We start from the raw sequence: 14,009 nt of genomic DNA on the forward strand, positions 1-14,009 counted from the left end.
TCCATTGAACATTTTAATAGCAGGTTAAAAACTAATGTCAAGTTCAATGGAGAAAAAAAACGTTTAGTAGGAATCCAATAGAATTATCCAGCGAATTCCTCGGTTTTTTCCACGAAATTTTTTCATACGAGTCATGTTCACGTGTTTTTGGACAGTCCCACGACTCCAAACGTCGACGACCAACCTTGATGACGAAGAGATCCGGTGAAATGCAGTACAAAATCGTGGAGACGATGATCGATGCTCTCAATAACTCTGATCGAGACGGGAATCGGATCACCACTGATTCCATAGCTAGACAGAGACGTCGTCAGAGGCACTCAGACTCTCCCTGAATGGGTCTGCTGGTCTTCAGGTACGCATAGTTTATCGTGTCCAGTCACTTCATTCTTCATCCGGGTCATTTTCGTGGATCTAGTTTTCCAATATCTCGGGATCTCCCTCCACGCGACGGCTTTATCAGACTCACGTTGTTGTCACTCGCCACTCTTCGTAGCTTATTGTCCCTACAATGTGATGAATATATAGTAGAAGAGAATGATTACAAGTATCTGCAGAGAAAATTTCCAAATTTTGAAGAAGTGTAGTTTCCCAGGAAAATATCAGGCCTTCCATTTCTCTTTCCTGGAGTACCTCAATATTTAATATCTCCAAAAAACCAGGACCAAATAATTATTTCAACAATAAAAAATCTCATGAATGGAACAATGAACTGAAAGTATTCCTGCAAAACCCTCCCCGATGAAAAAAATGTAAACTTACTTTGTTCTCGACACGGTCGAAGAAATCGGCGGAAATTTGAATAAAGCCGGCGAATCAAGGGGCCTAACAATAGGCCCCATCACGCTCTCGATTTCCCTGGGCTCTGGAATTGGCGGCAGTGGTGATTCCCAATCAGAATCCGTCGAGCTACTGGCCATCCTGCTGTCATCCAAGACCTCAACATTCCGGGAAATTGGCGGCAATCGGTTATTGAAGAGCATCGAGGAGACAGATAAATCTACGAGATTGCTGTCATTGTAAGCAGCTGCGTGAATCTCCTGCTGGTACATGAGGTACAGCCCCTGGAGATCTGTCGGCAGCTCGAGTTTGCCGTCCTCCATGATCCTCCGCTGTCTCGTAATTATCTCGTCTGATATCTGTCTCTGTCTGTCGTATCTCAATAGCAGTAATTCACGTCTTCTCAACTCATGTTGTTTCACCAGCCTCTCACTCTGCAGCATCATCTTGTCGGCTTCCAACTCGTGCACTCGAAGCATCAGCGCCAACAGCTCTCGTTCTTGGTCGGAATTTATTTGGGAAGGAAGTTCATCCTCAAGATTTGCGCTACGTTGCCTGCAGGTTTCTAACTCCCGTTCTGTTAGGGCTCGTAGTTCTGAGTAACGTTCTTGCTCTTTGCTGATTTCTGACAGTTCGTTCCAAGCTTGTTGGACGGTTACGTCATCTATCTCGACTTCTTCGGTTGAATCTGGAAATTACGAAGTAGAAGCGGAAGCAACAACATGGTCTGAGTTAGCTTCACTCAACCGGGGGCTAATTTGATATAATTGGAATCCACATTTGTGTGGTAGCCAGAATTTTTCTCATTACCTTCATTGTCAACTTCCTCGACTTGGCTGTCTCCACTGGATCGTCTTCTCGTTGAGTCTTTACTCGCTCTGTAAAGTTTATTGTTCCGGGATTCCCAGTGGGCGATTATCGCGTGCTGCTGCTCCCCCGCAATATTCAAACCGAGTAGGTGACTGTCCAACTCCATCAGCTTACGTCTGGAAGAGATTAATTGCAGGAATAATAGCACAAATTGTTTTGTCTGGAAAAATTGAGTGATCCCGGCCACTGAATATTTTAAAATTAATTGAATGACTTAATTGATATGATCATCGGTGATTTTACCTCAATCTCATCTGTTCCTTGAAAACAGAAACAATTTTCTCCCGTAATCTTCTCAAGTCAGTCGACTGAGCTTCTGTGATCGGTTCGTCGGTGTTGGATCGCGGTCGATCTGAGTCATGCATTTTCGTCCTGAGCCTTGAAATTTCGTTCTTCAGATCACTGATGATGTCTCGGTACTGGGACACGTGGTAGTTCACATCGACGATGTTTCTCTCGACTTTATTCGTGATTCTGTTGGCTCGATCTGCGTACATGAGGGTGTTTTTGCTCTCGTCTCGGTGGGCTGCGACAGGAGATACGTGAGCGATCATGACGGTCCGGCTGTTTCCCCCGAGGGCGTCCTTCAAGAGACGAGTCAGTTTAGAGTCGCGGTAGTTGACATACCTCGCACCACATGACAGGGCTGTGATGCAGTTGCCCAAGGCCAGGAGGGATCTGTTTATGTGGCCACCTTCTTGAAGTCGTTTTCCTTGGTTCTAATTCGTGGATTAATTGAGCTTTACTAGCTGGCCATATACTTTTTCATTTTTTCCAAAAACTACTCGACAAAGATTTATGAGTCCTTTATGATTGGGTATACTCCGGACTCGAGAACAATTTAATTCCAAACAGGTGTATGAATTCGAAAGACTCAGTGTCTTCTTGAGTCCTAAGACTTTATCATTTTATTTAGGTTTTATCAGGTAGAATTTTTCCTTTGACAATATGTAGTCTTTGGACATCACACAAGAATTAAAATTGTAGTCACTCTTATTAATCGATATGTAAAGTGTCAAAATTATTAGGGGAAAAAACATACTTTTGTTTGCTTAGCACGTTCCGATCCAGCAAGATCAATCATAAAAAGTTTCCCCTGTTTAACCCTCGTCCTCTGTCCAATGTCCCTCCCTGACTTGGGTTTACTTGTTTGCTTGACCAAAACACTGAGCAACGCATGACTTCTGGATGACGTCTCATTCGCCGCTGTCGGCTCGACTGTTCTGGCGGTGTTCCCCCGGTGCAACAACTTCATCACCTTTAATCAACAAATTGAATCTGTTAGTCAGTGGGGAAGTGAAATTTAATTAGAAATTAGTTGAGTGAAGGGAGGCAGAATCAACTTATTACTTCCTCCGTGGAATTTGTTGATATCTCCGTGAGACCCGCGACTTGAACATTACGACCCCTAGACTCGTCACGCAACTCCAAGTAACCGGTACTGGGATTCAACAGGTCGCGTATGTTCTCATTGTATATTTCGAGATATGACATTGTTACCTGAAACAGGGGAATTGAATTTTAGGGTTCGATGCACAAAGAAAAATATTCAATGAAAATTGAGTACACGAAAACGAAATATCCATTTGTGAAAAATATGGTGTAATGATTTTTTAAATTACTAGTCCGTTTATCAAGTAATGTAATTTGATGTGTTTATTTATGCACTGCAGTCTTTTTGTTATAGTTATGACAAATACATAGTCAAGGAGATGATGGGGTATGACGGGCTTGTGGCAACTAAATCACTCATAAATAAGGAAAATGCTGGAATATTAAATGTAATAACTTCAATTACTTGAACATCAACGTTATCAGGGGTTTGTCGACTAGCCAGGAAGATATCGTTGAGCGCTCGAACCATGACTCCAGGCTCTGCAGAACTGCCGACCATCGTGTGGGTTTTCCCAGCACCAGTGGCCCCATAAGCGAAGACTGTTGCATTGAAGCCATCGATAATATCCTGGACCAGGGGTTTTGTCGTACCTTCATAGACATCTGCTTGTGTGGAACCTTCCCCGAGGACCAGATCGTACAGATATTGTCGCGGGGAACTTCGCTTGAGCTTGTCTACCTCCAAGTCATCCAACATTACCATCTGGAGTCAAATATATAATTACATGCACCCGAAAAGTGTAAGGAACAATAATTACAAATTTCTCACAAATATCGAAATTTTTCAAGTCAAAACTATTTTTTGTTATGTTATTTCCATGAGGGGAGGAAAACAATTGTGTAAAAAAGGGGAAAAGATTATGACTAGGGCCTTCAACAGAAAATGAAATTCACGTTTCAATGGACCTTGATAAGAATAAATTGCTGTCCAATAAAATATCCCTGGTCATTCCATTGAATTTCATTTGACGTGCGGAACACTAATCAATCACCTCTCCATTATCATCACCTTATTATTAACAGCATGTATAACCCGAGGGCCGGATTTATCATCACCCAGTGGTCTGATCCTCACCGCCACCTGATCGCCAACCAGAAAAGAAAAAAAAAATATTCATGAGAATTCAGGAAAAATCGATGAAACTCCTGGTGACCTGCAAACCAACAGTGGTAATTTGTGTGCAAACTGAGCGGTCAGACGTTCGCTCTGGACTCCACACAATTCATTGCCGGCACAACGACCCAATATCGATCAATTCTTTGCAGGTATCCACCCCTCTTCCTCACTTCGCCACTCGCTGATACATCTCAACGAGCCTCGTGCACGCGACTCAATTCATTTGTTATTATTTCATAAATTATTCACAGTGACAAATTTTGCTTCGCATCCCTCACTCTTATTGACAATGAATCCCAAGGGCTGTAGAATGGACGAATAAAAAAATTGAATAGTACAGTCTAGCACTTGTAAAAACTTGTTATGTGCCTCTGTTTTATTTAATTTCGTTTTCTGTGACATTAGACTAAAAATTTCTTAGCATTCCAAGAATTGTATTGAAATTCTCAGAGCATTATATGGGGTAATTGTATTGGGTTTTTGCTGTTATTGTCATCAAACATACAACATCTAACAACTAAAATTTATGGTCCCCCAATTTTACCATAAGTTTTTCCTCGATAGCCCGATTGGACCGGTCCTTCGGCACTCTTCTGCAACTGCCACTAGAGCTAGTGGTGCTACCACTCGCGCTGCTACACTGTGTCATGTTCACAATAATGATCACCGAAGTAAATCAAACCGAGATCATCATGTAATAAAAACAAAATCACCACACAATTTTCTAAAAATTTAGTCGCGAGGGGAGATTCTCGGGGAATTCCCTCGGCAGAGTTCGAACCCTCCGAGCATCGCACTGTGTTCGATACGAGCAACTCAATCGAACGCAGATCCAAGCACGACTGGTCTGGCGAGGTGTCCAGAAGTCCTCCAGAGCGTCCAGTCGTCCACCCACCCACCTCCAACAGCGCAAGTCCCCCAGAGGCACGCGTACCTTTTCGATTTCACCCCTATGCCCGCGCTTTTCCGACGTAAACATCACTCTTGGCATTATCATCAGCGTAATGAGCCCCATACCCACTCATTTCCAATTGTCAATGTCAAAAATCGAGCAGGGAAATGCCGTTACCTCGATTATGCTAAATACATGACATTTATCTTCGTGCACTACAACTTCCTGGCTACAATGTAGTATTTATTTTTATTTTCAGTTGCTAATTCTGATGATTTAATCCGGTAATTTGCCAGTTACAGATGACTACTTACCGGGTTTATTGAAGGATAGATGAATTACCTATGGACGGAGCAGAAGAAGAACTACATCAAAGGGGTGGATCGATGGGGCAATTCTGGTGAGCATTTGAAGCTAATGATATTCTTATGGCTTCCGCAAATAAATTTGATTGCGAGAACGTGGAGTGGTATGAGTCGGTTCAAGGGTAACGATCGGTTTTTAAAGGCCTCAGAATATAAATCTTATTTTTTTCCAAGGAAAGGAAAATTCCATTTTCTACAAAATTAGTTCCCCAACAAATGGGACAGAAAAGAATTTAAAAATTTCAATTTCACTTCATTCAACTCTTTATTTCCCTTTGACCGACTCTATCGAAATGCTCGATGGAGAAAGTGATTAGAATTTCATAATATAAAAAGTCAAAAATTGATATTTGAAAGATTCTGATCCTCTCATTCAGGAGCGAAAATAAAAATAGAAATTCCATTCAAGATTGAAGTCCACTGTCCCTGGCCACCTCAACAAGTCCTGACCCTCATTTACATTAATGAAATCATTGACATTGACGATTGCCGTAGCATCAAGCCCTACTCCAACGAGACTCACTCTCGAATAATTATAAATTCACCCTATCGATAGTACGATGAATTGAGGGCGACTATAGCGTCGCCGGTGCAACCATCGCGAATACATTTCTTCTCTAGTCATCCTTGCTCTCCATTTCGTCGACACGAATTCGTAATTGGGTGTAGGCCAATGAAATACAGAAAGCTGCCCATTACGTGCGTGTTCTCTCGTATAATGGAGATGCTAATCTCAGTACTGTAATCTTCCGGGTACATTTAAACGGGGGGGGGGGGGTGGTGTATTTTACCCCTTGTTTCAATGGCTAGCCCGAGTGGCCCCAAAAATACACTGAGGAGAGTCCTTTTATCGGGAAGTGACGAAGGTCGTCACCTTCGTGGGACTCGAGAAATTTTCGTGACTCACGCAATCCGTCCAAGGTGTTATTACACGGGGGGAGGATAGATTAGCTGAGGTTTTTCTCAAATGTGCGTCAGGCGAAAATCCAGGCCTAACGTTCGAAAAATTAGGTGAAGTCGGTCACTTTCTTTATGTTGGTTTCCTTCCGTCATTCTGCTCGCAACGATAGGTCACAATGAAAATGGGTTGCACATTTTTTTAGGTAAATACACGTGTCAAAAAATTTTATGGAAAAGCCTAGTCGACTTCCTTGTAAAATCTGCTGCATTTCTGCTTTTTTATTTTATAATTTTAATCCACAACATTCTAGAGGTAGAGAAATGAGCACCGACTTCCCCAGGCTCCGTATTCGAGCGGGGAGGGTAGCCCCCAGCACATGAAGACAAATAAATTTTCCGCTTATTTTTTTCATAATTGACCGAGGAATAAACATGATGTAGAAAACAAAGTTTCCTGATTAAACAAGATTAAAAAAATTAATTCCATGTTTTTTAAGTCGTGAGGGTAAGGAACCCCTACGGAAACTTCTTTCTTACCTGGAGTTTTGGAGGAAATACTATATCACACGGTTTATTTATAGCTGTTGCTAGAGTCTCTAGAGTTCCACAGAACGCATAATATCCATTCACAAGTCACGTGGGAAAGGGTAATAAAAAACGAGGAATTATTGCATGATCCCACGAAAATGAATCACTTTCATTCATGTTTCCTAAAAAATTGATAATCCTTATGCACCTGTTTCGTGGGCAATAAAAATAGGGGGATCTTTCGCCTGTTCTGGGTTGCATGACCCTTCGAACTCACCCCTCCCCCACCGTCGGTGGGCTCCAGAGAAAGGCGAGTGTCCGCGAGTATTCCCAATAAATAAATATTCAGGAAATCGATGGAAAACAGTTATATCCATATAAAAGACCAGTACAGAATATTAAAAATAAGGAAAGCAGCCGGGAAGACGATTCTGCTCCTCTTGTCGATCCACTGGGCTATTTCCTGGGGAGTCATTGTGGTGAAATTGTGGAGTTTAGCTAGAGTTGGCCTCCTCCCTGCACCACTCCCTGATGGAGCTGTTGCGACACTGTCAATTGTCATTACACTACTCGACAGCTCTTGGGTTTTCTCCTCATCTTCAATCCTTACTGATGGGATATTTATGGTACTTGGAAAGCTCTGCAATATCAATAATTTGTCCCGTTATGTCGATTTCATGGAACGTCAATGTTCAATGGAAAACAAAAATTGGCTGTTCTGCTATAACATTTTTTCGTGTGTCAATACTCACATGAACTGTCAGATAATTCTGACTACTGTAATCGGGTTCGCTCGTTGACTTGTCCAGAGAGGACCAAGACCGAGATCGCTCCAAGTTCGTCGCATTCTTCTGGAATTGTTTCCGAGCTAAATGCGGCGTCAATGTTGATTTTAGGATGTATTTGCTATTGACTTTCTTCAACGGCACATTTTTCCTGGGAAATCAATAAAATGGATGAAGATACATTGACTGGGAAGTCAACACACAAAATATTGAATATGTCACTGGGGTAATTGAGGGGGAAGTACTCGCTGGGCGGAGCGAAATAGAGAATTAAGACTTATTATCGTTGTTCAAACTGATTTTTAAGCTGATCACGTGCAGTTGAGGGTGTCAGCGACAGGAGTAATTGAGGGTAATGATATAGATGTAACTTTAAAAATGAATGGAATAGAATGATTCAAAGCCACTCCCACCCTCTCATGGAACTGCACATAATAATTATGACCCCATTTTTAAATTTGTCAGAAAAACGAAAAATTTTCTTTGATTTGGTCGTCGTTGGGCCTGACGTACTCAAATATTTACAGTGGCTTTACACTATTGAAAAGTGGAATGAGATTTTACAATTCTGTCTGATTTTTCCTCAAAGCATACAGAATTTTTCATGTCAAAATATTTTGAAGTTTCAATGTCATGGAAATACAGTAAAAAACCTCCAGGATTTTCCGCGGAAAATTTAGACAAATTTTTTCCAACGTGCGCCCACCTCACCCCGCCCTCCCTTACTACCGGTAGTAATGATCATACTTTCTCCTGTAGATAGTGTTGACGAAGGCAAACTCCACCATAGCAGCAAAAAGAAAAATAGTGCATCCCAGGAACCAGATCTCACTAGCCTTGATGTAGGAGACTTTCGGCAATGAATTCTCCACCTTCGATGCCAGTGTCATGAATGCCAAAATTGTGTTTGATCCAAGAACAATTCGTGGAGGGCTGGCATCCATATGTAGCCAAAATGACACCCACGAAATTACGACAATCAATATCGAGGGAATGTAGTAATCCATAACGAAAAAGCCCATTTCACGGGCGAGTTTGAAGGTGATGCTTATGGAGCTGAAATTGCCGGCTGTAAAATACAGTTCATGAGGGGCTAGATTTTTATTTAGAGGGTAAATGACTGGGTCAGTGAGACTTATGGTTGTGAATTAGTGGACATTACCAAAATGACCGTAATGCTGTTGCGCAGCTGTGTACGATACCTCAGTCCCATTGACCCATTTTTCGACCAGTCGATATTCAGTCAAATGTAGTTCGTCTGCGACTACTAATGGCGACTCGTCCCAATCCAGTTTCATTTCTTGAACGCTGTTAGTCCCTGGGGGGGAAGATTAATCACCATGGTGAAAAGAGTTCGGGGAAAAAGATGAAGAAGATATTGGGAAATTCTAGACATTATTTTGTACGAAAAGTTGATAGAAATTTCTCAATTGTAATCAGACATTTTCTGGAGAACGTTTTTGGTTCCAATTTGAATTTTTTTTTGATTGAAGAAATTCTATCGAAAATGTGTGACGGGAATAAATTGCATGGGAGAATCTAATTTTGAGGGGCTGTTCTACTGAATACTGGGAGCAAATTTTCATTTTGTTTTTGAGAATTAAAAAAAATGAGAATAACATGATGTTGATCTACTCACAACTCTCAAACACCAGTGGACACTCCTGAACGTCGAAGGGAAATTTTTCAAGTCTCAATCCGCAATTCAAAGTAACTTCAAGCCTGAAAGATAAATCAACTTCCTCTTTAAAGTGTAAAATTACATCAGAATTAATACGCCATGAAATAATTTAATTAGAAGACCTAGTGACTGTTGGATAATTCTACTGGGTTTCCATTGATTTTTCTCTCAATTTTTGTTATAAAATATTCCATAGAAAAATCAATAGTTTTTTAATGACTGTGAAAGTTATTGTTTCCATTCATTCAAAAAATTAAGTGAACATTCAATGACTAATAAAATTATCCAGCGAATTCGCCAGTTCTTGCATTAAATTTTTTTACGCGTTTAACAAGCTCATGAATAATAAAACTTCTGCGGCGCGTAAAAGTAATACTGCACCTGGTATTTAAAATAACCATGCCAGTGGGATCGATAGATACGAGTAAATCCTTAACACCGTTTCCCATAATTGCGGAGCTCCTTTCGTTGGCAACGTAGACTGTCGGCGTCCAGATGAGATCGTGAGTAGATCTTCCGCCGTAAATTTGGGTGAAATGAGGCGCTATGTCCGAGAACTTCAGTCTAGGATCGCGGTAGCGGAATTGAAGCATCATGTGCACATCAAATTGCTATTTGTAAAATGCATCACGATGATATTAATAAGTTTCGCAACGAAAATATGTTTCATTCCTAAGGTTTTCAATGGAATACTTTGGCCCTCCGCCTGAGGAGTTCTATTTAATTTCTATTAAAATTCTGTTAATTAAGTCTACGGGATTTCCAATAGATTTCTTTTTTGCTAATTTTTTTATTGAAATCACTGAAACCTAATGAGAAATTTTTAAAATACTTCATGTCCGCCTGGTTTTTCCATTGAATTCTTTCTGAACTATGAAAAAAATGTAAACAAAGTACTTACAAGTGTCTTAGCCATGTTAGACTTTATCGTGTATATGTTGGCCCTGCATACCACATGAATCGGGTCACTTGCATTGATCTCACCTGGTGGCCTGACCATTTTATCGTAGCGGCAATCGTTTGTTAATTCTTGAAGCAGTTCCGTTTGTGTCAATGTACTCACTGAGGTGAAGGTCGGGCATGTACCATCTTCTACGGGTCTAGTGATAATTAAAATATAAATAAGATGGAGTATAAATCAAATAAACTGTTCCATCAAAGAATTCATCAATCGAATTCGATTTGTCTACACAATTTATTTCGACAAATATGTTCTATTGATATTACTTGGTTATCGAATCTGGAGCTGATTTTTTAAAGAATTTTTGTAAATTTATTCATTTGAAAATCCATAATTTATCAAGGAGCTTAATTAGTTAATAAAAATTTGTTTATTAGATTTCTTTTTCACTTCTCAGGGCTGACAGAACTCAAGGGGGGTTTTGGGGAGACTCCCATTGGTTCCTCTGATGATTTTTCTGGAAAACCTATAGTTGATCGCAATTATTGTAGGCAAATTAGGCAATAAAAACAATATTGACATTAACCTTTGAAGGCATTGTTAAGTAATGATTAACGACATTTTTAATCATCTTTTTTCGACTAATAGAGGTTTTGCTATAAGAAAGTTAGTTATACTATTGCATAATGTGACATCGTTTAATGACGAGGAAACTAATCACGACATTAAAAACTAATTGTAATTAATTTCACAACCGCAAATCAGTGAATTTCGGGAATTATTTCCTCTCCTCATTATAAACCGATTTTCAGAGAAATATCTCACAAACTAGATATTCTAAATCACCAACAAATTGCGCTATTACCGTGTTATCATGATAGCATCAAAAGGGCATCAGCATTAGACTATTAAACTATGATCAATGAGTCAATGACAATTTTTAGACTCACGCAATCGTAACAAAGTTTGGGTATAAAAATTCAATTATATTGTGGTGTAATTCGATTACAAATGACGCAGGTACGGTCACTGCCGTTTAAGTGGACTTTAAAAAAAGATTAAAAAATCTTTTCCACTCGCAATTCAGTAGATTTTAATTATCATCTTTTTAGCAATCGTTAAAAATCGGCGTTTCGAGGCCAAACGATTCTCATTTACCGCAAATCTTTAACTTTGTGAAAAAAAGAATTAGAATGAATTTGTGAGCAGTAATTCGGTTAACGTTAATCATCTGCCGCGGGTAATTGTTAAAAATTGATTTTTGGAATAACATCTCCTCAATAATCTATTATAATTCATTAACAATTGATTTCATTGTTATATTTAGCATCGATTTATCTGGCAAGATTGTGAAATGCGTATTTTTATTTTTCATCTCCTACATACAAATTTCATGACTCCATTTTTTAAATTATTTCATGATAAATTATCTCTAACGATGTCTTTAAATTTGCCGATTGGAAAAGATTGTAACAGTTGTGCCGAAGAAAACAAATTATTCAGGAGGGAATCACCGCTTTGTAATATCCAAGATAAAATTGAAAAGCAAATCATTGAAACAAAACGTATCTATCCAGCTATTGACCTAAAACGAATGAATGAATGACGATGGTCATTATGGTCCACAATACTATGAATTCATTAGTGATAATTGTGAACTTTCTGCGTCACCGAAACAGTGCAATAGCACCAAGTAGACTAACAATGTAAGTTCAGGAGAACCATTCAATTGAATGCTCATTATGCTTCCACACGTCTGCAGTAATTATTTTAGTATGAATAGTTGACTAGGTGTTTTTTCGACCTTAGGCAAGAAGTCCTCGGAGTCGATCAATTAGTTTCTTAGCGATTTACCCAGTAAAACCAAATCGGGTAGCAATTATTTCAATTTTTGTTAGACAAACAGATACGAGAAACAAATTATTAAAGGGCGTACGTGTGGAGTTGTAGCTTTTGCGGTGAAAAATATTCATATGTGTCAAACAAATTTGTTTGAGAATTCAAACAGAGATTTCAACAGGACATTTTCGGTATTCAGCTGTGTCAAGGTATATTTGTTTTCTGGAAACCAAATCTCATTCATTTTTGACAGCGATAATTTACATAAAAGAGAGAATAAGAAGAGGATAAGAATTTACATAAAATTTAGTAATTCTGGAGCGCAATATGCTCCAGAAAAACAATACAAAAGCTCAAATTTTTATGTGACAATGAAGTTTACATTCGGAAGCCACAAAGAAGAGCATAAAAAAATCGGATGACGAACATTACATGATGTTGCGATGACAGCTCATGATCGCGTTTTCAAACTCTCGCAAACAGAATTTTCTCCGTCCACAGTAGATGATAAAGAAGCTCAAATAATCTCCTGATAAAATTATTCAGTCTCAAACATTATGACTCAGGTAAAACAAGTGGTACCATTTGTTTTTCAGTGGAGCCTAGACACTCCAGTAAAGACTGAATGACTTATCTATGCGCGATTGATTCCAAAAAAATACTTCACCCTATCGTTTGCACAGGTGAAATCACTGGAATGCGAGAAATCCTCAGTGAATTGAAAAAGTTCCGGGAATTCTGAATAATTTCATTGTTCTCACTTTTTCCTCAATCCCTCATGTTGTTAAACGTATTAATGACCTTGCATTTATTTAACCGTTATAAACATTTCCATCGAGACCTTGGGGTAATCTTTTTTCGTTAAAACCAGAGAGAGAAGGACGCATTGTCATGCACTAGTAATCGTGGAAAGACCTCACTAAATCTGAATTAATGATAACTTCCGAAATAATTTATTACTGGGTGTTAAAATCTGTGGTCTACCGCAGCTACATTAACTGTGTCACTGCCAGAAAATTATGCTTCAGGTTTAAATATCGAACAAATGCAAAAACTGATAGACTTGCCCACAGGAAAAATTTACCAGAAAAAAATGAGAATTAAAAAAAAATCTATTGAATTTCTGTTGATCTTTCTATTAATTTTTTACCATTTCCATTGAAATAGTCAATAGATTCGATTTGTTTGGTTTTTTCTGTATATCTTAGTCTCTTCAAATCTTTGCTGGACAATTTTTCCTCATTATTCATTACAAAATGTTTTGAAAAACTGGAACAGTTTGAGTCGAGGAAATTGGACCAAAAAATTCTCGTCCCCTTGAATAACGTTCTTTAATACATTGATTAATTCATTAATTCGGGTTTTTATACGGGTAATGATCTAAAGGAAAGATTGTTTAACAAGCCAAATCCTTATCCTCAAATAAAAAAATATATAAAATCTCAAGTTTTAAAAAATAATATTTTCTTTCATTATTCGATTAATTGAATAATAGGCAAGATTTATTACTTACTTTCGTGCACTGATACCAGAATGCTGCATCACACAGAACAAACCAAGAATTATTTCCACAAATAATCTGATTGTTCTCATTTTCACGGGTGAAAAAAAATTAAGTAAAAAATAGCAGACTAAGTAAAAAAAATTGGAACTGATATTTTGATCGAATGCGAACAGCAGCACTGGCTGACTGTAACTGATGTCGGTACTCTGAGAATTAAATTATCTCACTTGTTTTGGTTTTAACCATTTGCTTGCGTAGTCAAGCGCCAAAGTCAAATGTTTAATTTCCCCTTGCGGCAATCGACTGCTTGCTCACCTCACACATAAACGTTTAAAAAGCCATCCCAAGCGACTGTCAAGATGGCACAAAGTGGGTATTATGTACACCTCGAGAAGAAAATTAATACTTTAATTGCCCTCACGTGTACTCCACAAACAGTTGGTGAATTAAAA

At 38.9% G+C, this 14,009-nt stretch overlaps 2 protein-coding genes across 3 annotated transcripts; both read right to left on the bottom strand.

Moving 5' to 3' along the window:
- Positions 1-320: 320 nt before the first annotated feature.
- On the bottom strand, positions 321-7,199 carry LOC135173051 (kinesin-like protein KIF19). Of its 2 annotated transcripts, none has more exons than XM_064139640.1 (9): positions 7,125-7,199; positions 4,055-4,126; positions 3,449-3,748; positions 3,001-3,150; positions 2,693-2,908; positions 1,894-2,369; positions 1,591-1,766; positions 763-1,468; positions 321-506 (listed from the first exon to the last, which is right to left on the bottom strand). In XM_064139640.1, exons 3-9 carry the CDS (start codon positions 3,746-3,748, stop codon positions 401-403), a joined length of 2,130 nt encoding a protein of 709 aa, XP_063995710.1. In that variant the 5' UTR covers positions 4,055-4,126; positions 7,125-7,199; the 3' UTR covers positions 321-400. The 2 variants fall into 2 exon arrangements, with proteins under 2 accessions (XP_063995710.1, XP_063995709.1); XM_064139639.1 differs by lacking the exon at positions 7,125-7,199 and adding an exon at positions 4,707-5,543.
- LOC135173058 (pH-sensitive chloride channel 2-like) lies at positions 5,666-13,947 on the bottom strand. The gene is made up of 8 exons (XM_064139650.1): positions 13,567-13,947; positions 10,215-10,413; positions 9,695-9,924; positions 9,272-9,354; positions 8,795-8,950; positions 8,380-8,701; positions 7,600-7,783; positions 5,666-7,487 (listed from the first exon to the last, which is right to left on the bottom strand). Exons 1-8 carry the CDS (start codon positions 13,644-13,646, stop codon positions 7,215-7,217), a joined length of 1,527 nt encoding a protein of 508 aa, XP_063995720.1. The 5' UTR covers positions 13,647-13,947; the 3' UTR covers positions 5,666-7,214.
- Positions 13,948-14,009: the final 62 nt, after the last annotated feature.

Source organism: Diachasmimorpha longicaudata, chromosome 2 (genome assembly GCF_034640455.1).
Source record: "Diachasmimorpha longicaudata isolate KC_UGA_2023 chromosome 2, iyDiaLong2, whole genome shotgun sequence".
NCBI lineage: Eukaryota > Metazoa > Arthropoda > Insecta > Hymenoptera > Braconidae > Diachasmimorpha > Diachasmimorpha longicaudata.

Coding starts and splice junctions, on each gene's coding strand:
- LOC135173051 (XM_064139639.1), bottom strand. CDS start 4,811: ATGACACAGTGTAGCAGCGCGAGTGGTAGCACCACTAGCTCTAGTGGC. Junction 2,909..3,000: donor CAACAAATTCCACGGAGGAA/GTAATAAGTTGA, acceptor TGTTGATTAAAG/GTGATGAAGTTGTTGCACCG. Junction 507..762: donor TCGACCGTGTCGAGAACAAA/GTAAGTTTACAT, acceptor ATCACATTGTAG/GGACAATAAGCTACGAAGAG.
- LOC135173058 (XM_064139650.1), bottom strand. CDS start 13,646: ATGAGAACAATCAGATTATTTGTGGAAATAATTCTTGGTTTGTTCTGT. Junction 8,951..9,271: donor TCCACTGGTGTTTGAGAGTT/GTGAGTAGATCA, acceptor CTTCCCCCCCAG/GGACTAACAGCGTTCAAGAA. Junction 8,702..8,794: donor ACAGCATTACGGTCATTTTG/GTAATGTCCACT, acceptor TGTATTTTACAG/CCGGCAATTTCAGCTCCATA.